Consider the following 25,311-nt stretch of genomic DNA (forward strand, 5'->3'; position numbering starts at 1 on the left):
ACATTTTACCGTATCATGAAAAACATTAACTCATTTAAAGATGACAGCAACGCATCTCAAAAAAGTTGGGATGCCTGGGTCTTCAGGCTCTCAGACCTCACTGCCTTAAAAACAGGCATGATTCTATACTGGAAATCACTGCATGGACTCAGGAACACTTCCAGAAATCATTGTTTGTAAACCCAGTTCGTAGTGCAAACCACAAATGCAAGTTAAATCTGTATCATATGAAGAAGAAGCCATATGTCAACACAATCCAGAACCGCCGCTGTCTTCTCTGGGCCAAAGCTCATTTTTAGGGGATGCTACACACTGGTAGACGTGGCCCTGTCCCAACTTTTTTGAGATGCGCTGCTGCCATCAAGTTCTAAATGAGTCAATGTTTTTCATGAAATGGTAAAATGTCTCACTTTCAACATCTGATATATGTTCTATGTTCTATTGTGAATAAAATATGGGTCTATGAGATTTGCAAATCATTGCATTCTGTTTTCATTTACATTTATTGACATTTTACACAGCATCTCAACTATTTTGGAATTGAGATTGTACTTTTCACCTGGAAAACAACTGGACCTTAAAAGCACTGTTTTGCCTTTGAGGGAACATTTACATTGTTTGTACCTTGATGAATTGAAAATGTACCTGCACAGAACCTTTATTTCTAACAGTGTATTGTGGATTACCGGCTGCTGTACAAGATCTGCCATATTACTAAAAAGACATTATAGGAATTTCCATGTCTTGCACATACACATACAGTACTGTGCAAAAGTCCTAGACCACCGTAATTTATTTAAAATCCAGTCAAAAGTGCCATTAAGTCCAAGTTAATAATTTTTCAGGAGATATTTCTGAAGAGATTAGATATAAAATAATATACCTCCATAAGGAAGAGGGAAGTCAAAGTAAAACATTTGGGGGAAAACTGGAGCTCAAAAAAATTATCAAAAGGTACAGAGAAACTGGGATTCCTAACAACCACCTGGAAGACCTGTTAGACACCAAAACTGTCCCCATCAGATAAACAGCACTTAAAGCTTTCATATTTCAACTGAATATCTGACTTGTTCTTGGTATTTGCTTATCTGTGTTTATTCGTATTTGAAAGACACCAGTTTTTCACCAAATAAAATTATGTTTAACACGCTTAAAGGGGCATTCTGGTCTAAAACTGAGCTTGATATGTTTTTTCGTTCGTGATGAAGTTCTCTGTAGCTCTGCATTGCATCACTCAGTCACTTTTTTTGATAGAATTCACAGCACCAACCCCGCCAACCCCTGGCATGTTTCAGCAGATGTAGCTATGGTCACTTTTTTATTTTGTCCGCAGTGTCCCTTTAAAATTTGCCTTTTAAAGTAAACTGAGTATGTGACGCACAAAGAATCACTCCCCCTTGTACAATCTGAAGGTTTTCCCTGCAATACTGCACATTGGGCCTTCTTTTCCAGTTCAAATAAACTTTAAATATTCTGCTTTTGTTTCTTTTTTATTCATTTTAATAAAAGTTTATTTTATCAGTCAAATATACAAATACATTTGATTAATTTAGGTTTTCAAATAATAATAACAGTTTAAAGGCTTAAACATGTGCATGAGTGCATTTATCAAACAACAAAATCACAGCCTTCAGATCAACTTTTATAGCTCCAGTTACGTCATCCACACCTGATTTTCCTTCATCTGAGACATCAGTTGCTATTAATCAAGTCCTTTTTCCGTAATCCACATTATGGATTATGAATCTCGAAATCAGACCTATTTAAATCTGGATCTAGAATCCAGTGCTGTAAAAGAGTATTTGCCCGTTCCTGATTTCCTCTATCAGACGAAGAGAACCTTATCAAGCACAAAATACATTTTAAATTATTATTTAATTAATTTAAGGAGCAAAGATAGCCACCATGCAAATCACCTGGGTGAAAATGTAGTTCCTCCCCTTTTAACTCAAGCAGCAAATTTAACTGATAATGAGATTCAGCTGGTTGAGTACAGCCAGGCTTGAATCCAGTCCAGCCCTTTTAAATGTAAACCTCACTCATACTGAAGTTTGCTATTAAAACCGACATAGTCGCTACAGAAGCTTTACCACACTAAAGCTGAGGTCAGTGCTCATGATAGGCTCATGGACCAGTATCAAGGCAGAAAACACTGCTAACCAAAACAAACGCCAGTGCTTACCTTACATTTGCAAGAAAGCACCTGGACAATGTTTGGGATACTGTTGTACAGACAGATGAGTCTTTAATGCCAGTTCTGCATTTCACAATAGGACCATTACACCCGCATTCAAACATGGTGGTGGTAGTATCATAGTGTGGGTTGCTGTTAAAGGTGACAAAGCAAGCTATTCATTTTAAGGAAGGAAATTACTTTTTCACATGGATGACTGATATGTTGGGTAACTTTGCTCCATAAATCAATTAGACAATTAACAAATGTGTTTTGAGTTGAGTGTTCACTGTGACAAATATGCAGTAATGGGGAAAACCTGGAAAGGTCCAAATATTTTTTCACAATACTGTATCTAACTCTGCAGATACTGTCTACAAGCATTTGCTCATTATAATCCATGTAAGTGCTTCTGGGTGTCAATGTAATGTACACTACCGTTTAAGTCCCTCATTCTCCAATATTTCCCTGTTTTTTCTTAAATATGTTCCTGAGAAAGGTTCTAAGAAAAAGTCTACGTCAGATTCATGACATGTTTTTAAACCGCAGAACTGTTCGCACCTTTGTGCTCTAGAGTGTGTGTAGATCCTATTCTTACCTAAGAACAAATCCCAGATAAGAAAACACTGGTAAATGTAAGAATCTGCGTAAAAACGTAAGTGGTTTTAAGAAGAAAATTCATCTTAACAATGGTTGTTTAATGAGTCCTAATGTTTTCAACATTATAAAACCATTTTTTTGCAAATACATAAATAATTAAATGACTAAGAAGGTGCATAACAAAGAATAAAATTATACCTAACAAACGAATATCCAGAACAGCTTGTATTTCAATTGGTGTTTAAATTACGAGGCCAATAACTTGACAAAAAAGCATTGTTTTTCCCAGCTTCAAATACGAAACATAAAATTGATTTTTGTATCTAGTTTATGATAAATTAATCTATATTTTACAATTTATTTGTGTGATTGAGAAGTATTTCCAAACTTTTGGATGATTGGGTCAACTGGTTGGCTACTTTGCCATCTTAAGTAATAGCACAGAGGAAAATCCCTAATATCTGGACCTGTGAGAACTCTGGCTTTACACAGTGAAACTTTGAGGCAACTTTAGTTGCTCGAAACCTAGATGAAACTAAACTGCACTTGAGTTGCATAACACACTGAAAACAGCAAATGAAAAAGAAACAAAAACAAAGATTGGTTATTGGGTGGTTACAAAAAGGAGATATGGTTGGTACTTTTTTGATTTTGACAGTTTCCTGAGCCATAACTACAAAAAAAGTGAGTTTTTCAAAGATAATGTTTCTGTAAACAGCTGGTTAACTAGCCAGATAACACAGACAGCTGTTTAAAGAGCTGCTTGTGGTACCATTTATTATTATAATATAGATATAAAAAACAAATATTAATGACAGCTGAAAAAAATATACAAATACAATCAAATTGATGCAAATATGTGAGTTACACCTCCTGGATAACTGTATAGTGAAAATGATACGGTGCCTCAATAAAGAAGAGCTGCTAATCTGGCTGCTCATTAGAGCCAAGCAACTTGCATATTGCATGGCAATTATGTTGGAGACAACTCGCAACACGCAACTAGTTGCATGAAATTTTCACCATGTAAAGCCAGCCTAATTAATGCTATAATGTTGACTGTGCAAGAACAGACCCACTCTGGCCATCAATATATCCAAAAAACAGTTTGGTCATCGATTTATCCAAGCAAAATTTGGTCCCTATATGATATTCTTGTTTGTAAACTATGTGTTAGGAAGATTACGAATTCTATGATGATGCACCCACCAATGATTCACAATTCCAATGATTACCCTCTCAGTAAAGCTTCGCTCTGCTAGTCGCAGGACTGCATTCCTCCCACATTTCCAAGGTGTTAGATACGGCGTGTGATGGTAGGAGAGGAGACAGAGATCAGTGACAGTTTTGGCACTTTGGGTGACAAAGGGCTCCATTGACGCGACACCTGCAGCCGCCTGATGTGTCTCCTTGACCCTGAGGAGACAGAACAGGTCCACATTAACTCAAGATAAGATCTGTGCAGTAAATTGGATTTAATGGGTAACATTAAAGAGTAGCAAACACAAAATCTACATATTTTCTAAGGTATTCTAAGCATGTTTTCATATGTCAACTAAGCTAAAACTATAATCATAATTATACATCTTTAAATAGCACTTTTTACTTTCATCAAGTTCATCAAGAGCTACACAAACAGGACATATTTCTAGACACAGGCAAGTGTGAACAGTTTAATTTTTCAATCTGGATTTTAAAACACCTATCAAGTTTGCATTCCTAACATCCTTTTGAACACTATTCCAGAGTTTAGGTGCTATATAATAAAATGATCTTCCACCAACTGAGCTGTTAAGAGATCCTAGGAGTTTCCAATAAGTCTGCTGGAGATATGCGAAGTGGTCTGGATGGGCTATAACGCTTCAACAAAACTGACATGAGAAAAGTTATCAGTGTTGACGTATAATTACCTGAGGCCCCCATCTAGCCTGTTTGGTCACCCAGCAGATCTCCGTCTTGCACATGAGGCAGCAAATCCAGTCGCAGCCGTCTTTCTTCTGCACAATCACCTTGCATTTAGGGCAGTGCATGGCTTCTCCGTTCTGCAGCAGCATCTGGAGCAGACGCCAGGCAAAGCTGGTTAAGTATCATACAGTTTGAGGCGTAACTGTTCACGTATGATAGTGGGGAGGTGGAAGGGTAGCTGTTAGCAAATATGCTAATAGCTTTAGCTTGCGAACCTTAACTTTTACAGCTATTTGCAAGGAGATAATTGTAAAACAGCAATCAACAGGTCAACATAGCATCATTCCACACTTACTCACCTAAGGCCTGTCCAGTCACATCATGCATTTCCATTTAAAAACGTAAATAAAACTTCAATTTAATTCTTGCAGCCATGCGAAATTTCAAAAATGTGCTCCAGTTAGTTTTCCAGTTATGATTTTTTTAAGTTTGCCCTCTGCATCTTAAACATTGAGTTTAACTGATTTCAATGAATGACTGAACTGATCTGAAATATTAACTGATCCCTGATTTTGATTTTATCTTCATAAATTGACACAATACGTTCATTTAATGGACAAGATCCTTTTATTATTGCCAGATTGCAATATTTCAGTCAGTTCTCAAAATTATTTTGTCAAAAATCTATTTTAAGACCTGTATGTTCTCAAAAGGGACTGATGGTATTTCCTTCAAACTCCTGAATAAATTCAAATCTTCCTGAATTTAAAAAAAAATATTTTGCATGGTCGCATGAATTCAGATGGAGGAGATGATTCTACAACAGTGTCAATGGGGACAGAATAATCAAACATGGCACACTGACCGAACAATTCTTTGTTTGTTTGTTTGGTCGTTGTGCTCTGATCTTACAGGTGTTGATGATGTAATTATTTATTACAAAAACTGGGCACAGGAAACCGGTGGTGGTTGCTTCCCCACTTCCCCTCCTTAGACTACACCATTTCTTAGGGTTACAGGCTGATTGTGGACGTGTCTTGGCTTACTAACCTCAAGCATCTCGGTGGTCTTTCTGGCTGCAGTGTCGTTCTCTGCTCTGACACGAAGGTCGTCTTGGTACTCTTTACAGTTCATTCCTTTATGAATGGCCTAGAGAAGACAAACCAAGCCCGTTCATGAAACACAAGTTCAGTGAAAAATCTAATCTACATAATTTTTCTTCAACCCAGATGAAGTGAATTAGCCAAAATGGACAAAAGTACTTCACAACAGGATTAGCAGCCATCATGCAGTCTTAATTTTGTATGCACTTCTGCATAATCAAGTGTATTAGAGATTACCTGACACAGTGTGAGGCAGGTGTGATGATTTAGACATGCAGTTTGTACAGCAATACCTGCTGCCTATAAGCTTCCATTAGATATCAGCTTTATTATATCAGGTCAATTAGCCTCGTAACTCCAGTGTAAAACTAAAACTTCAGACACCAAACACATCTCAGCTGATCAAATACATTTGGGGTAAGACCCAAATTTCATTTTCACTTTAACCTAAAATTTACTTTAAACATTTAAGAGCAGATTAGCAGATCTCATTTTCATTAACACATTCAGACTATGATTCCTTATTAGCAGTGTTAGTATGGGATGGAAATGACAGGAAAATATCTGAAGGACAATTAAACTAAACAAACATTACATCAGGTGACAGTTTGCTGTTGCAGTATAGAAAACTACTGAGGGTTTTTTGTAAAAGGAGACGGTTGGGATTTCCAGGTCACCTTGCAGAGGAGGCAGTTTGTCTCGTTGCAGATGCCACAGGTGAACTCGTTCACGTCGTCCTCAAAGATGCACCAGCCAGCGCAGTCCGGGGTCTTGCAGTGGTAGCTGTTCTCGCTGCGAGATTCGGCAATGCTCAGCCTCAGTTCCAAGAATTTCTGGTACTCCTCCTGTGACAGAAGCTTTAAGAGAAATCTCGATCAGCAGCATCCTGGGATACCAGTAATAATAAAGGAATAATTTACTTAGAAACACTATTTCTGGCAGTATGGCCAAACATTTACGTCATGGTATCATTTAATTTAAGCTTTTTATTGTGGTATGTTTCTTCACTGGTCGAATTTCTTCCGAGTTATACCAGTATGCCACAAATAAGTGCAGATACTGTTCTTCAAATTTCCCAATCCACCTTAAATGGGACAGCAGATACTGTTAAGCGTCTTTACAGTTGCCAGAATGCAACTGCTGCTTCATTTAAAGTGGATCAGCATTTAAGGTCAACCAGTATACCGGATGAACCGGTAGGAGAAATTTTATTTCTGATGAATTTGATGAAAAAGAGGGGTGTAACGATTTATTCAAATCAATTCTGTCTCGTTACAGCAAAAACGAGGAGTGCCTAAAACATGCCTTATGTTAAAAAGTTCATTTTTCAATTTTCAGTTCATTACAGTATTACATGTTATAAAAGTGCAATTTTTGAAACAAAAGTTGTTCTTCATAATGATCCTATCCTGATCTAATGCTCCAGCTACAAGTTAATATTTTAGCCCCAAGCTAACTTGCTAGCCACAAGCTAACATGCTAGTCATAATATACCAATACAATATGTTACACTGCGATAGGAGTCACAGCTATGTGATTTGCTGTACTGTTACATCCCTAATGAAAAATTATTGCTATCTGTACAGTTTTGTTTTGCAGAAAGAAAAAACATCCTTTCTGTTTTTGCCTGTCACATTTTTCTTATTTCATTACATTGAAACAAACAAAGAAGACAGTGCAGACTCAAACCTGTCTAGACAGAATGTAAATGTAAACTATATTTAAACAGATATTAAAATTATAAATGATATTAAAATGATGAAAATGACAAAATGATATTAGTAACTTTCAACTTCTGGTAATTAAAAGCAATTCACTGACAGCCCTGAAGGTCCACAGAGTTTCAGTGTCAAACCTGGGGCTCATTAGTTGAAAAATACAGGAGTTTGGTTACCATTTCAATGTAAAACTGTTAGAAGAGGGTCTTACTGTTTTAATCTCTCGGTCCTGAAGCGTGCAGGCGCAGGAATATGCATCATCTAAGTAAGGACACTTTACTTCTGCATCCGTACAGTTCAAAATGGTTTGTTTCAGACATTCTCTGATTAGAAAACAAGGGGAAAAAAAACTCATATTGAGCTGCATTTATTGTTTCCACTTAATAATCTTGAAGAGTTCAAAATGAATGGGAGCCAATGGACCTTTTATGCAAAAGTGTATCTGTAAATGACTCATTTGCTACCAAGTCCATGTACCATTTGCTACCCAGTCCATTCAGTCCATATATGGAAACTATGCTGCAACTGTTTCTGTGATGTCACATTTACACAAATTTGCCTTGTTTAGCTCTGCTTATTTATAATGAAGTTCTTGGGAATGTTTCAGCTCTGAGTGTTTTCTGAATGAGGCGCAATACAGGACAGCCAATTAGAATAGAGCTAATTTACATCAATTCTAAAGCACAGCAACAGAATTAGCCTTTTTAATTCTTAGGCATAAGGAGAGGCAGGAAAATAGTCTAAAAATGAATTATGACCATTTTTGGTGCATGAAACTACACCAGGGTTCTAAATGGACCTCAAGGGGAAAAAATAAAATACAAGAAAAATGGAACATATGAGCCCTTTAATGAATGTTTGGGGTGGTTTGGTTCCATTCAGCCCCGTTCTGCAGTGATGTTCTGGTAAAACGGGATGAACAGAAAGTGGGCAGGCTCCCTCCAAACTGTCTCTGGTGTAATTATTCTTCCTCAGACAGTACCTGCAAAAGCTGTGGAGGCATTCTCGGAGTGTGGCACCCTCTCCTGGCATGACTGGGCAATAGCAGATCGTGCACTCCAGCTCCTCCATGTTGCTCACAAGGTCATGAGCATCGATCTCCAGCAGATTGTAAAAGTTCTTCTCCCGTTCTTCGATAATGGACTAAATCAAACAAAAATGAAAAAATACAAATAGAGATAATCACTAAATCATTCCACCAGTGTTTCAACTGCACATGAAGAGCAGTTCTACACATGAAGTGTAATTTTCCGTTTTATATGTATGTTTCCTGCTTCTTTCCTGACACTGAAAAATGCATAACATGTATGTAATGTCTGTTCTGACAAGAAATTAAATAAATTAAATAAATGAAAGATTGGTTTCACAGCACTGTATGTTACATATCTGTATAACATATGTGTAATGCATTGTACTGTAAAACCTATATGTTGCATATAGCACCGTATATGTAATACCAAGCCTCATTATTACATCTTTACTGTTAGAAAAGGTTCTGTACAGAGTATTCAGCTTACCTGTTCATACTGTAAACTAGCCAGCTGTTCTTGGTGAAGTCTCTGGATCTCTTCTTCATCTGGTTGGTACAAATCTGGTATTTCGTAGTTTGGGGGTCTGTCTGCACTACACATTTCACACCCTGGCCGAGTGGGTTTGTTCACGTAGGTGCACTGCACGCATGCCCAGCCAACCTACAGCACAATCCCATTAAAATAAACGAGACGACAATGACAGAAACACTATCAGTACAAAGTAACGTCTTACTAATGAACAGGTGATAACAAATAGGATACAGTGAAGTATGCTGCGTTCTTGTCTGGCATGGCCTGCTTTGGGTATGCAGCAATGTGGTCATAAAGATCTATATAACACCACCTTTGCCAACACATCAAACTTTACCGGCTTAGGTTGAACTGGTGGGGGACATCTAGGTTTAGGAAGCAATGGAGGTTGTTTCCTTCTTGCTCCTAACTCCTCCGCTCCTCTGGCTTGCAGGGTGAATGTTTCAATGTTCTCAATTATACCTTAAGGCAGCAATGAAAGCAAGTCAGTCAAACATTTTGCTCTACACTGGTTTTACTTGACAGCTGATTTCAGCAATTGAGCAACAGTGGAATCATCAGCGCTGAATGGCCTTTTAAGCCAGTTCAATGTGCATGTCATAAACCAGCGCCGTAAAAATGTATGCAGCAGTGATTAACTGTGTTACAGATCTCTGCCTAAACTAGATACACAGAATAATGATCATTTATCAAGCTACATATTACACTATAGAAAATGAAAGTCAAGTACAGCACTGTGCAGAAGGTGACTGCTTTATCTGGGCAGTACGTGTTTTTGCTTGGGAAAAAGAGCAGAATAAATACAAATGAACAGTAATAAAATAAATTGTGGTTAAAAATGTGGTGCATTTAGCTTAACCATTTCCAAAGCTCTCCTAGAGGAAGCCCAGTATTTCAAGTTACCATCCATCACCTAGTTTATCCAATTATCTAATCTAATCAATCCCTCACTCAAATAAATCAGTTGTGCTGCTGACAGAATTTAACATGAAGTGGCTGGGTGTCCAGACACCAAATCTTCTAACCGCCTCACAACGTATCAATACCTTTTTAAAAACTAAACATTTGTGTTACTTTTTATTTAAAATCCTGGGTTTATGACATTCTAAGACTTTATCATTCAGAAAGTACAGGGAAACTATATATAGCCCTGCTGGTGACATTCCTACTTGATGATGCATGGCCACAATTTACTAACACATGGAAATGGCATCCACTGCGTCCACGGATTAGCTAAGTCAGAGCCACAACTTAGAAAGGCGTGAGAATGAGATAGTTAAGTCCCAGCCACAACTTAGTAAGGCGTGGGAATGAAATAGTTAGTTCAGAGTCAAAGCTTAGTAAGACGTGGGAATGAGATAGTTAAGTCAGAGCCACAACTTAGAAAGGCGTGAGAATGAGATAGTTAAGTCCAAGCCACAACTTAGTAAGGCGTGAGAATGAGATAGTTAAGTCCAAGCCATAACTTAGTAAGGCGTGGGAATGAGATAGTTAAGTCAGAGCCACAACTCGGTAAGGTGTGGGAATAAAATAGTTAAGTCAGAGCCAAAACTTAGTAAGACATGGGAATGATAGTTAATTCAGAGCCACAACTTAGCAAGACGTGGGAATGAGATAGTTAAGTCAGAGCCACAACTTAGACTGGCGTAAGGATTAGACAGTACAGTCAGAGCCACAACTTAGTAAGGCATGGGAATGAGATAGTTAAGTCAAAGCCACAACTTAGTAAGACGTGGGAAGCAAATATTTAAATCATGGCCACCACTTAGTATAGCATGGGAATTACTTAATCACTTCTGTGCCACACTTTACTAAATTGTGGCCACAAATTAACTATCACAACTTATTATTTCTGAGTTATAGGAGACTGAAACAGAAGTCTGGACACCGGAGACTTTTCACAGTGCTGTATATAAATGGAGAAAAACAATCGGAGAGGGTTTGCTACCTCCTATCCGTCTGTCCTCCTCCTCCTGCTTCTGCTGCTCACGGCTGAAACTGGCAGCCTGGGCGGATCTGATGTAGAGGAAGGCCTGGTCGTTGTCCTCTGTCACGTTGTGACTGAACAGCGTGTCTGTGTCCTGAGCGAGACGTCTCCCGATAACCCAACACTGCAGAGACGGATGGAAGCGGTAGTCACGATTTATCTGTAAAGGAATAAACTACATTGTAATGTTACAAACAAAAACACTGATGTTAAACGTTAGAGGTCTAGGGTTACTGATTATTATAGGGTTATGATTATTACATTTTTTGTTGATTTGCATTATGCAATTAGTTAAATATAATTGCAATTGCATAATTAACTATATGGTTACATGTATAATTATATTTATGATTGATTTTCATTCAGTATAGACTGGTTTGAGTCTGCACTTCTGATTTTCTTGTTTCAATGTAAAAATACAAAATGAGTTGTTTCTCTTACCACAAATAAGACTGTCCCAACAATAACATTTATGAGTGACAAACTCATAAACACTGCCACAATCATTATCCAGGAATGAAAGAAATAGTTATAATATTGATGAATTCATCAACTTGGAATATAAAAAAGAAGAATGATGATTTTTACAGATGATTTTAATGTGTGGGTGAAAAAGAGGTGCAGGCTGCAACAGGAAGGCATGTGACTGGATAAAAAGTTTACCATTTTACACATAAAGCCTTCACTTTCCCAAAAGACTTAAAAATGACTAATAGTAGTCCAATTTGAAGTCATGCAAAACAATGAAAAAAAAACATCACACAGTAAACAAAACATTCCATGAGGTCTGAGGAGGGTTAAACTGTTGGTGAATATATTTTTTCCAATTTCACACTCACAGTTTTCACTCTATATACACCACTAACGCACCAGTATCAGATTTAAGCCCTGGAATGTCACTTTTCCATCCACCCGATTCTCTTTAGACTTGATAAGCTGTGAGTTAAAGCAGAGAGAAGAAGAATGCAGTTTGACACGTCTGCTAAAGCTGTAAAGTTACATGACGCATCTCCAACGCAAAACAGAGCAAATTTACAAGACGTTTCAAGCAAAGAGAAACTAATCCACAATCAATGAAACCTCATAAGGAAGTTCTCAGAACGCCACACAGAGAAACCAAGTGAACTGTTTATCTTAACCACTACAGCTCATCCATTAGGCTCATCTAAAAATCTGTACAGCAGCTGTGTGTATACTGAGCTGCTGTACAGACTGGCTCCAGGCTTGGATGTGAGGTTCTGGGGAAGAAAAAGCTTTAACTGGTGTAGAAGTAGAACCTTCACATCACAATGGTGGTTCTTTAAACGTCACTGTTCTGAAAGGTTCTTTATACCAGTGACGTAGCAAGAATTCTATGTTAGGAGGGCATAGTTACAGGCTGGAGGGGCCACGACTTAGTGAGGCGTGGGAACAAGATAGTTAAGTCAAAGCCACGACTTAGTAAGGCATGGGAATGAAATACTTAAGTCAAAGCCACGACTTAGTAAGGTGTGGGAACGAGATAGTTACGTCAAAGTCACGACTTAGTAAGGCATGGGAATGAAATACTTAAGTCAAAGCCACGACTTAGTAAGGTGTGGGAACGAGATAGTTACGTCAAAGTCACGACTTAGTAAGGCATGGGAATGAAATACTTAAGTCAAAGCCACGACTTAGTAAGGTGTGGGAACGAGATAGTTACGTCAGAGCCACGACTTAGTAAGGCATGGGAATGAAATACTTAAGTCAAAGCCACGACTTAGTAAGGTGTGGGAACGAGATAGTTACGTCAGAGCCACGACTTAGTAAGGCGTGGGAATGAGATACTTAAGTCAAAGCCACGACTTAGTAAGGTGTGGGAACGAGATAGTTACGTCAGAGCCACGACTTAGTAAGGCATGGGAATGAAATACTTAAGTCAAAGCCATGACTTAGTAAGGTGTGGGAACGAGATAGTTACGTCAGAGCCATGACTTAGTAAGGCGTGGGAATGAGATAGTTAAGTCAAAGCCATGACTTAGTAAGGCGTGGGAATGAAACAGTTAAGTCAAAGCCACGACTTAGTAAGCCGTGGGAATGAGATACTTAAGTCAAAGCCACGACTTAGTAAGGCAAGGGAATGAGATAGTTAAGTCAAAGCCACGACTTAGTAAGGCGTGGGAATGAGATAGTTAGGTCAAAGCCACGACTTAGTAAGGTGTGGGAACGAGATAGTTACGTCAGAGCCACGACTTAGTAAGGCATGGGAATGAAATACTTAAGTCAAAGCCACGACTTAGTAAGGTGTGGGAACGAGATAGTTACGTCAGAGCCATGACTTAGTAAGGCGTGGGAATGAGATAGTTAAGTCAAAGCCATGACTTAGTAAGGCGTGGGAATGAAATAGTTAAGTCAAAGCCACGACTTAGTAAGGCGTGGGAATGAGATAGTTAGGTCAAAGCCACGACTTAGTAAGGTGTGGGAACGAGATAGTTACGTCAGAGCCACGACTTAGTAAGGCATGGGAATGAAATACTTAAGTCAAAGCCACGACTTAGTAAGGTGTGGGAACGAGATAGTTACGTCAGAGCCATGACTTAGTAAGGCGTGGGAATGAGATAGTTAAGTCAAAGCCATGACTTAGTAAGGCGTGGGAATGAAATAGTTAAGTCAAAGCCATGACTTAGTAAGCCGTGGGAATGAGATACTTAAGTCAAAGCCACGACTTAGTAAGGCAAGGGAATGAGATAGTTAAGTCAAAGCCACGACTTAGTAAGGTGTGGGAATGAGATAGTTAGGTCAAAGCCATGACTTAGTAAGGTGTGGGAATGAGATAGTTAAGTCAAAGCCACGACTTAGTAAAGCGTGGGAATGAAATACTTAAGTCAAAGCCACGACTGAGTAAGGCGTGGGAATGAAATAGTTAAGTCAAAGCCATGACTTGGTAAGGTGTGGGAATGAAATACTTAAGTCAAAGCCACGACTTAGTAAGGCAAGGGAATGAGATAGTTAAGTCAAAGCCACGACTTAGTAAGGCGTGGGAATGAAATACTTAAGTCAAAGCCACGACTTAGTAAGGCAAGGGAATGAGATAGTTAAGTCAAAGCCACGACTTAGTAAGGCGTGGGAATGAGATAGTTAGGTCAAAGCCACGACTTAGTAAGGTGTGGGAACGAGATAGTTACGTCAGAGCCATGACTTAGTAAGGCATGGGAATGAAATACTTAAGTCAAAGCCACGACTTAGTAAGGTGTGGGAACGAGATAGTTACGTCAGAGCCATGACTTAGTAAGGCGTGGGAATGAGATTGTTAAGTCAAAGCCATGACTTAGTAAGGCGTGGGAATGAAATAGTTAAGTCAAAGCCACGACTTAGTAAGGCGTGGGAATGAGATAGTTAGGTCAAAGCCACGACTTAGTAAGGTGTGGGAACGAGATAGTTACGTCAGAGCCACGACTTAGTAAGGCATGGGAATGAAATACTTAAGTCAAAGCCACGACTTAGTAAGGTGTGGGAACGAGATAGTTACGTCAGAGCCATGACTTAGTAAGGCGTGGGAATGAGATAGTTAAGTCAAAGCCATGACTTAGTAAGGTGTGGGAATGAAATAGTTAAGTCAAAGTCACGACTTAGTAAGCCGTGGGAATGAGATACTTAAGTCAAAGCCACGACTTAGTAAGGCAAGGGAATGAGATAGTTAAGTCAAAGCCACGACTTAGTAAGGTGTGGGAATGAGATAGTTAGGTCAAAGCCATGACTTAGTAAGGTGTGGGAATGAGATAGTTAAGTCAAAGCCACGACTTAGTAAAGCGTGGGAAAGAGATAGTTAAGTCCAAGCCACAACTTAGTAAGGCGTGAGAATGAGATAGTTAAGTCCAAGCCACAACTTAGTAAGGTGTGGGAATGAGATAGTTAAGTCAAAGCCACGACTTAGTAAGGCATGGGAATGAAATACTTAAGTCAAAGCCACGACTGAGTAAGGCGTGGGAATGAAATAGTTAAGTCAAAGCCATGACTTGGTAAGGCGTGGGAATGAAATACTTAAGTCAAAGCCACGACTTAGTAAGGCATGGGAATGAGACAGTTACATTAAATCCATGACTTAGTAAAGTGTAAGAATGAGATAGTTAAGGCAAAGCCACGACTTAGTAAGGTGTGGGAATGAGACAAGTTGTAGCCACCACTTAGTAAGGCTAAGATGACAACCAAGTAGCTTCCTGCATTGATTCAGTAAACAATATATTTGATTGCTTTCATTAGCTTCCACATCCAAGCCCCCTCTCGCTGGGGGGAAAAGTGGTCTAATCTAGCTGTGCATGGAGTAAATCTATTCCTTGCTGCAAAATCAGTTTCCTTGGGTGGAATTTGATCTATCCATACCAGAAACCTCTCACAGTTTGTGGGTCTTACTTTAACAAAGCAGACAAAACTGGAGCACTGCCGTTTATAGAAAACCATCACTAGACTTATGAACAGTCGGGCGCGTATGACATAAAAAAGTACATGACTCATGTACAACAAGTTTTAACTGATAATACAGAAGACACAAACTCATGCTCTACAATACTCACTCACTCACTCTCTCTCTCCCTAAAATGATAACACAAATAATAGTAAAAATGACTACAAAAAGGTTTAGTCATATAGACAGCTAAAAAAAGCAAAAGTAAATATATAGACATAATAATAACATATATATATATATATATATATATATATATATATATATATATATGTACATATATATACAAACATAATAACATTAATGATGATAATAATAGTAGTAATATTAAGAGTAATAGTTTTTTAAGCATAAAATAATTGCTCTAAATCCCATGTGTCAAACACAAGGCCCGTGGGCCAAGTCAGGCCCGTGACAGTCCTATTTGGTCTGCGAAATTATTTAAATTTTCTATTGTTATTAGCCCGCTTCACCTTGAGATGCACTACAGTCCCCAGGATGCACTGTAACGTAGTGTGTGTTCCAGCCCCCCTTACCCCAGCAACAATCTATGGGCCAGCGGTTACACAAAAAGAAATGATGCTTGGCATCTAGTTCAAGCAAATAGGCAGTTAAAATAGATTGACCACATAAAAAGGTAAACAGAAAAACTGAGTTGGGAGTGTGAGAAGGAGCCACACCACTGTACATTAACTGAACACATCTTGGACAGAAAGGAGAAAATCTAAAGAGAAAATATGTAGGTAGAGCTTTTAAATTGTGTGTGAAAAAGTCTGGGACCATCTGGACTGACACAGTAGTATAAATGAAGCTTCAATAAGGCACCATTTCCATCTGGCCTGTGTTCCTTCTTGGGGCCTGAAGTGGTCAGTAGATGAAAATTTCCTGATCTAACAGCTGACGGCAGAGCCAAGTTACTATCAGGGATGGACGATCAGAATACTGTCGTATCCCTTATGAAAGTCTTTCACTAAACTACCTTAAAAAGGTCTACACACTTAAAAATTATGGTTCTTTGAGGGTTCTTTAGTAAAGAAAATTCCATATAGAACCATGAACACTCAAAGAACCCTTTCTATGATTAAACGGTTCTTTGCATCATGAAAGCGTTCTTCAGACTGTTAGAGAATGTGCTGTCTATGGTTCCTTATAGAACCTTGTTGAAAAGGGTTCTATATAGCACCAAAAAGAGTTCTTCTACTGTTGCAATGTCAGGCTTGTTACAATAGAAGAACCCTTTTTGTTGCTATACAAAAGATCAAGGAAGTACAGTAGTCCAACATGACACAACGCAAGACACGCATTGTTGCACAACCTCTTTTCACTTCCCAAAAAGGAAACAGTGAATTTAATTGTACTGCTGACATGAATGAGACCCAGGGCCTCCAAAACTTTCTCTACAGATCAGCAATCTTCTCCACATCTCATGCACCTTCAGAGGAAATGGTGGAGATGGTAGAATAGTGGCCAAAGCAATCCTTTATTTTGAAATCCTAACTGTAATGCATCCTATGGCTTGTTATTCAGTAACTACATGGACTGCAATGCACACTGGCTGACTTATTCTTAGGTTATAAAAATGTGTAATAAATATTTCATGCAGGTGATATGGCAAAAACAAAAAAATCACAATATTTTAAGATCATATTTCACAATAGAAGAGATGCAAGAGATGTCTTTTTTTATTCAGATTATAAAAAAACAACAACAACTTAAGAAAATAATCAATTATTTGTACAATTAAATTAAGTGAATAAAATAACTGCATAATGTACTCTTGCTTACCTTTTCTTTCAGCTCTGCGACTGTCATGCCTGGATTTACCAGCATTGTGATAGGTATGTTGACATCAGACAGTGCATCCTCAACCCCAACTCTCAGCCTGCAGTTACACAGCAGGTTATGTCATTTAAATGGGATTTTTCCAAATTTCTGTGTAATAAAATTGCTAAGAAGTAAATAAAATCATTCAGACTGGTTTGGTGTGGAATGTTTCAATAATAAAGAAACTACAGAATTGTGCAGAGTGGTGTTAACAGGAACCAGACGCCTAAAGAGTCTCATGTTCCCTCACAAAAAGTTATTACATGAGATGATTATGAATACATTGCCTGATGACCGACACATTTTATGATAGCTTTGAGAAGATTTTTGCCTAAAATTTTAAAATCACGAATTAACTCATGGCGCTGAGGTACACGCAGGAATGTATAGCAAAACAGAACATAAAGAAAATGTATTTTTTCACATTTACCACCATTTTACCATCATCATTACATATAAAAACACATGTAGGTGATTTTGGATGGTAAATAAAATGGCTATATTTGTGTTGTAGACAGGGTGACCCCTGGTTCTTATCATCACCACTGTAAAGAAATCTGAGCGAGTATGTTCCTCTACAACAAATTTCACATCAAATCACTCTGAATGACTGTCTTTCAGTCTTAACGATTGAATTAAGTTTAAAAAATGTTAAAAATTGTTCGAATTCCCCTTTAACTCTCAGAATCTCTCCTCACTCTACAGGGAATCAAAGATGAGTGCTGTTTTTTGATAACACACCTGAAGGACTCTCGAGAATAGGCTTCAGGACTGAGCTGCACAGACACAGGCACGTTTAGTGGAAGGAGCTCGTCTAGACATCTTACTGCCTCTGCTTTGTTGCCTGTATTGATAGCCTCAGTAAGCAGGCAGGCCACGTCCTCCGCTGGAAGATAACAAAAGATATCATACAAATCTAATCAGACATTGATGCATTATTATATTACAGGGTCTTCAGGGCGTACAGAAATACCACTAGTGAAAGTAAAATCTATTTAATTATTACTACACTAAAAAATTCAATGCTCCATCTTTGAAAAGTTTGCAACCTGGTTGCCTTAAAATCCTAAGTAAGTTAAAGGCCACATATCAAACATTTTTCTTGTATTTTATATTTTCACCCTGAGGTCCACTTACAACGTTTTTGGTATTTTTATACCCGAAATCCATAATAATTTATCCGATCTCTCTTGTCCCTTGAAATTAAACAGACTGTTTTTCTTACTGTACCTTTAAGACTGTATGTGAATGAGTTCTGTTCTGATAGGCTGATTTGTGTCTCATTCAAAAAGGAGTTGAGGCTGAAACACTCCTTATAACTTCAGTGAGATTGGGTGGGGCTAAACAGCTACAGGCTGAATAGGTGGATGTATGAAAATGGTACATCACAGAATCAGTGAATTCAAAACGATCTGTTTAAGTTAGTTTCCACATTTGGACTGTATGAACTGGGAAGTGAACGGTATGGTTCAAAACTTTAGCAATGTTTATAGATTCATCAAAGTCTTTAATTTTAAAAAAAAATCTGTTCTGCACATTGTGGGCTCTTTAAGACAGTGGTGCCCCACCCTGGTCCTGCAGGATCCCTGCCCTGCACATTTGTGTGCTTTCTTGCCAAAACACACCCACTTCAACTCAGGAAGGGCTTGTTAATTAGCAGATTAGTTGGATCAGACGCATTGGGAATAGGGAATACAATAAAATGTGCAGGGCAGGAAGTCCTCCAGGACCAGGCTTGGGAACCACTGCTTTAAGAGAACAATAACCTGTGTTTTACATTCAGCTGACATTATCTGAAGTTAAATTAATTTAAAAATTTAAGGGAACCAGGTTAAATATATTCGGCCTTATTCACCAACATCTTCTTAAGTTAAATTATTTCTCGAGAAAGGTCTTAAGAAAAAGTCTACGTCAGATTTTTGACAAAATTATTCTCACCTTTGTGCTCCTGAGTGTGTGTAGATTCTGTTCTTACTTAAGAACAAATCCCAAATAAGGATTCTTAAGAAGAGTTGGTGAATGAGGCCCATTGTTTTACAGTGTATGACTAGAGATGAGATCAGCACACGCTCAGTGTATGATTAGCTTAGTCACCAGAAAAGGACATATAAATATACAGTACTGTACTCTAAGATACTTTACTGTAATTGTAAAACTTCAGTAAACTACACCAATAATCAGAATTACAACAGTAACAGCTGTGAAGGTCAGTCATGTTGCCAGAACCTTACTGTACACAACTACAGCTCATGTTTAACCTCTATGATGAAGCGAGAGATCCTGCATCAGGGTCTGCTATCCCAGCTGATTCACTGACCCACCTCTCATATACGGTCGTATGCAAAAGACTGGCCTCCCCTCATCAAATGATTTGTTTGTTGCTGATTTTTAAGAGTAAATGAGTTAACATCCTCTGAAGAGAACACACTTCTGCACTTTTTAATGCACAACCAATGTTTATTTGAATTTAACATAATGGAAAAAAGACATAAAATGTGGCCTGTGAAAAAGTTATAGCACATTTTATATTTTAGGTATTATTTTTTCCCCAATAGGCTACATTCAGGAAATAAACAGACATCATACAGTAAATTTGCAGAAAAATGCCATATTTAACTGTGTTCTCTGTAGAGGATGTGTTAACTAATTTTCACGTAGAACATCAATAAAATTTATTAAAGTGTGTTCAAATTTTGCACACAACTATATAGACAAAGTCATACTAATCTATTGTGTGGTTACAGAGAAAACAATATTTCCTATTTATTACTGACACAGATTACTACAGTAGACTATGTTTGGTACAAAGATGCTGAACGTGTGCTTGTATGTGTATATTTTGTTCTTTATTTGTTCGGTATACTGCCTGATTCTCATTATTTTTTATGTTTGGCTTGTCTTGCTTTTCACTTTATTTGTTTGCCTTATCGACTGTCTGTCTGCTTTTAAAAAGACACTTTAAAGCAGGTTTTATTATCAGCATCAGAAAAGAAAATTAGTGTCATCTCTAATGATGGTAATGATGACAACTATTCTAACTTCTTCATTTTATTGTTATTTTTCTTGTGCATACAGTCTTAAACATAACCAAATAGGAAAGTATGCAGACCACAAGTTAAAAGTTAAGTATCACCAACTTTTTAAAAATAAATGCAAATTCATTTTTCAAAAGACAGTAAAATGTTAGATTAAATGTCTTTAGCAATAACATCCAAATGACTGTTAATGAGCTCTTACAGAGTTTTATTGCAGATCTAAGCAGATACACCTGCTTCCTCCTTTCAGAGGGTGCTCAAGGTTCATCAGCATAATCAGGTGTGTTACATTAGGAGACTAGGGACTTTTATCAGAGTGTGAAGGTTTTTTCCCATAAAATATGCAGCACAGTATACAGTAAGTATACAGCACTGCAACAGCAACAGAAAATCACCTGTGTTTAAACTGTCAATAAACACATCATGTTGCTTTGGTTGTTGCCAAATGAGTTAAAGGGGAATTCCACAGATTTTACAAAATTTGTGTATGATTAAATGGTTAAGGTGTAAACAAAGTCATTCAAAAGTGGTTTGTTGAGAAACTTACTGAATCAGAATAGTTCACATTCGTGGTAAAAAGCTCCCTTACAGAAAGTTATTACATGACATGGTTATAAACATGTTTTATACTGTTTTATGATAAGTCCCCAAATAAATTGTATTTTTAACACATTTACCACTATTTTACTACTGTCAACATTACATATAAAACTCAAAAGACTTTTGTAGGTTCACTGGTGGTTTTGTATAGTAAATAAAAAGGCTATATTTGAGTTGTAGACATGGCGACCCGTGGTTCCCATCACCACTACTGTAAAGAAATCAGAAAGCTTCTCTCCAATGGACTCTTTCACACCAAACCACTCTGAATGACTTTGTTGAAAATTTGTAAAAACTGGTGGAATTTCCCTTTAACAGAAAAATATATTTTTTAACTTCACTGCTTCTTTCCATTCTAACATATTACCAAACGGAGGACCTCCTTATATTGCATTAAACTGTGACTTATCCTTCTCTGTACCTTTTTTTACACTGCCAGAGTCATAAGGCGCTGCCATGGCTGGATCTGAAGATAAAAAATAATCAAGAAAAAAGAAGAATTAATCCATGAGGGCATTAATTACATTGATCTAAAGAACATTTCAACTCTAAGCTCATTCAAAAAATCTTTCCTAAGAAAATCCTGGCACTAAAATTCAGAGAAAAGATGCTTTATGAGAAGCTACTATTTTGCTTCATATACAAATCTGAAGGAGGAAACCAGGGTGTTATCTTAGACTCTGAGCTCTGTTTATCCTGCATGTAAACACAGTCACTAAAGTAGCTTTTTATCATTTGAGAAATATTGCTAAAGTTCGGCCTTTTGTGTCTCAGAGCGATGCAGAGAAACTTGTTCATGCATTTGTAAAGCAGCACTCGGGCCCTCACAGCCAGACTGTGCAACAGTTTCTACAAGCCATCAGATTCCTCAACTCCTACCGACTGACCTGCCGGACACCCACACTTCCTGAAATTCCAGATTATGTCTGTGACACTGAAATACTCCACTCAATATAATTCATATCTGCCTTCTTGCATTTTTACACATTTTATTCCTTTAATAATATCGGCTGCTCGAGTACTGTACCAACCAAATAGATGCTGTTTTGGTTGCTACCTCAGTGACTGCTATGCTCATAAATGCTAGGATAGCAGCTAATCTGCTAATATGTCATAGTATGTTACATCCTGCTTTGCACAGTCTACATATTCTCAGTACCCTGGACTGTCCCATTTTATATTTATTGCACTGTATTATCTGCACTGTGTATATTGTATTGTTTTGCCCTTGTGTTCCTGTGTTGGTCCTGAAGGTATTTTCACTGTGTACTTGTATGGAGCTGAACTGACAATAAAGCCTCTTGAACTCGGTTACAAGCAGAGTTGATCACTGTAATGCTCTTCTTACTGGAGAAAACCATCCATCCTCTGCAGCTCATAAAAGATCCAGCAGCACGAATCCTACCAAAAACAAGTTCTGCTACTAGTTTTAAGGCTCAAAATGACGTAGCACCTGCTTACCTCACAGAATGCCTGTCTGTGTTCCAGCACGCAATCTCAGATCTGTAGATTCTGGCCTTCAGATGACACCTTCAGTAAAATACAGAAAACACAAAGAGACTGTAAATTATTTTGCTTCTCAACTGTGGAACTCAATTCCACCTTTTATTAGACAGTCAAACTCGATAATCACTTTTAAGAAATATCTGACAGCACATCTCTTTACTTCTGCCTCAAATTCTACCTCTCTTTTGATATTTATCTTTTTAATTTGCTGTATATGATTTGAATTTAATACTCATATCTGCTCTATCACTGTTTGGTATGAAAAGTGCTCTATGTATAAAGTTATTATTATTATTATTATCTTTATTATTATTATTATTTAAAAGAACAATCCCAGGCTGTTCAGACACTACATGTCCAAAAGTTTGTCAACAGCATTTCTTCTGAAATCAGTGAGGATTTAATTGTAGTCAGCTACGAGAGCATTGGTGAGGTCAGGTACTGATGCTGGATCACTCCAACAGTCCCAAAAAATATCACTCGAGAAAACGCAGCTCCAGTGAACGCCTGTGTCAACAATGGGAGGCTGAATTCGCTCGAACACTGTCTGGATTCTTTTGGACACACAGTGTATGTCATGTTAAAGGATAATGCCAACATTTTTCAATCTGATCTCTGACAAGATTACCATCTATATCACTTGAATGTATTCTACAGATTGTGAGTCAGAGGAGTGAAGAGTGCATGCTGAAGAGTACGACTGCAGCAAGGTAGGAGGGGGCGAGGCTATACAAGGATTTAAAAATAGTGGTGAACATAAGAAAACAATACGTTTTTCTGTTGGGACTATTTTGACAGCATGTCCCATCTGCCATGAATGGATTTTAAATATGTGTTTTAGGCCAAAACCTTCTCTAAACTGTCCTAAAACAACATCTCAGGCATCATAACCATTTCATGGAAGCCTTTTCTGTGAAGTAGCTTTTAGACGCTTATTTAAACTCTTCAGACGTCTGGTTCCTATCACCACCACTGTGAACGATTCTGGCTCAGGAAGTTTCTCCAGAACAGAGCATTTCACACCAAACCACTCTGAATGACTCCTATTTCATTATGAAGAAATTCTGAAAATTCAGTGGAATTCCCCTTTAAGTATAATGTGAATGGATTTGTACTTGTGAGTAGCTTACTTGTACTACACTCTTAAAGAGATGGTTCTTCAAGGGTTCTTTAGCAAAGATAATGGTTCTATTTAGAGCCAGCGGGTTTTATATAGAACCATCTCATACCATAATGTTTTTTTTTATGGTGAAATGGTTCTTCAGATTGATGGAGAAACATATGTGTTGCATATGGTTCTATATAGAACCTTTTCGAAGTTGGTTCTATATAGGACCAAAAAGGGTTCTTCTGTTTTTACAAGCTTGACATTATAACTAGAGCAGAACCCTTTTTGGTGCTATATAGAACCATATACAACACTGAAGAACCTTATCACCATGCAAAGAACCATTAGAGCAGGGAATGATTCTATAGAGAACTCATGGTTCTAAATAGAATCATTCCTTTTTTTAAAGAACCCTTGAAGAACCATCTTTTTTATGAGTCTTTTTTTACATTTTCTCAATTACTATTCAAGCTTATATCTAAAATAACTGTCAGATACATTTGCTGTATATGGTTCTGTATAGAACCTTTTTAAAATCAGTTCTATGAAGCACCAAAAGGGTTCTTCTGATGTTACAAGCTTGACATTATAACTATAACAGAACCCTTTTTGGTGCTTTTTAGAACCATATACAACACTTTCTCCATCAATCTGAGAAACCATTTCACCATGCAAAGAACAATTCATGCATAAAACGGTTCTAAAAAGAACCAATCCTTTTTCTAAAGAACGCTTTAAGAACCATCTTTCCTATGAGTCTTTTTTTTACCTTTTCTCAAATACTCTTCAAGCTTACATCTAAAATATTTGTCAAATATATGTGTATATGGTTCTGGGTAGAACCTTTAAGAAAATGGTCCTATATAACAATGAAGAACCTTTTCACCATGCAAAGAACCATTAAGGCATGAAATGGTTCTATAGAGAACTTTTGGTTCTAAACAGAACAATTTCTTTTACTAAAGAACCCTTGAAGAACCATCTTTTTAGGAGTGCATCGTAAGCATGTTTGGTTCTTTTCCTTTGGTTGGGTTCCATTTCTCTTCTAAAGGTTCAGCCTCTACAGTGACTGGTCTCACTTCTTATTTCAGAGCAGAGAGAGAAGAACAGAGCCTTAGAAACTTAAGTTCCTCTGTTGACAGATGCTGGAGGTGCGAAGGTGAGGTTCCACAGCTGTTCTATAAGGAACCCAGTACTGGATGTTTACTTCCTCGAGTTGCTTTGCTAGTTATCTTTACTTCACTGGAGTTAAGAAGACTTTTACCTTAGGAACACAACACTGTCGGGTCTTTACGTTTTTATTAGTATCATTTCCCGACGAGGCTAAATTTAACTTATTCCAATTACACCGTTCCACCTTAAACGGTGCAGCAGTTCCGTTCTGTTGCCTGAGGCGCCAGAATGTAACTGTTGCACCATTTAAGGTGGAACGGTGTAATTCGAATAAGAAGCTGTCGAACAAGCAGCCAACTTTAGTTTCGTCGTTTATTCTAAGCTAAAAAGGAAGAAACAGACAGAAAAACGTACCTTCAGAGAAAAACCGACCACTTCAGCTCGAACATTGGGCGACTGGAAGTTTCCTGACGTCGTTTAAAGCAGCGCTGAATGAAAAGCGAAAGAAGAGGAGACTTCAGGAAGTGGCTCCAGCTTGAGATTCCTGCTCAGTGTCAAAACAAGTTTAGCAACCTTTCACTAAACTGATGGGATTTACATAATAAAAGACAACATCATTCACAGAAATCACTGAGCTAATTAGACTGCTAACGTTTA

The 25,311-nt window shown here is 37.8% G+C and overlaps 1 protein-coding gene across 2 annotated transcripts; it reads right to left on the reverse strand.

Annotated features, from left to right (window-relative positions):
- Positions 1-1,353: 1,353 nt before the first annotated feature.
- rbck1 (RanBP-type and C3HC4-type zinc finger containing 1) lies at positions 1,354-25,201 on the reverse strand. 2 transcript variants are annotated; one of them, XM_036559747.1, is made up of 14 exons: positions 25,069-25,201; positions 22,389-22,457; positions 21,349-21,393; positions 18,034-18,178; positions 17,254-17,350; positions 11,010-11,172; positions 9,399-9,523; positions 9,017-9,190; positions 8,482-8,642; positions 7,711-7,822; positions 6,459-6,638; positions 5,729-5,827; positions 4,684-4,827; positions 1,354-4,189 (listed from the first exon to the last, which is right to left on the reverse strand). In XM_036559747.1, the coding sequence occupies exons 3-14, from the start codon at positions 21,383-21,385 to the stop codon at positions 4,109-4,111; spliced, it is 1,518 nt and encodes a 505-aa protein (XP_036415640.1). In that variant the 5' UTR covers positions 21,386-21,393; positions 22,389-22,457; positions 25,069-25,201; the 3' UTR covers positions 1,354-4,108. The 2 variants fall into 2 exon arrangements, with proteins under 2 accessions (XP_036415640.1, XP_036415639.1); XM_036559746.1 differs by having other exon boundaries at positions 1,356-4,189; positions 11,010-11,208.
- Between the last annotated feature and the right edge of the window lie 110 nt (positions 25,202-25,311).

This window comes from Colossoma macropomum, unplaced genomic scaffold (assembly GCF_904425465.1).
Source record: "Colossoma macropomum unplaced genomic scaffold, Colossoma_macropomum, whole genome shotgun sequence".
NCBI lineage: Eukaryota > Metazoa > Chordata > Actinopteri > Characiformes > Serrasalmidae > Colossoma > Colossoma macropomum.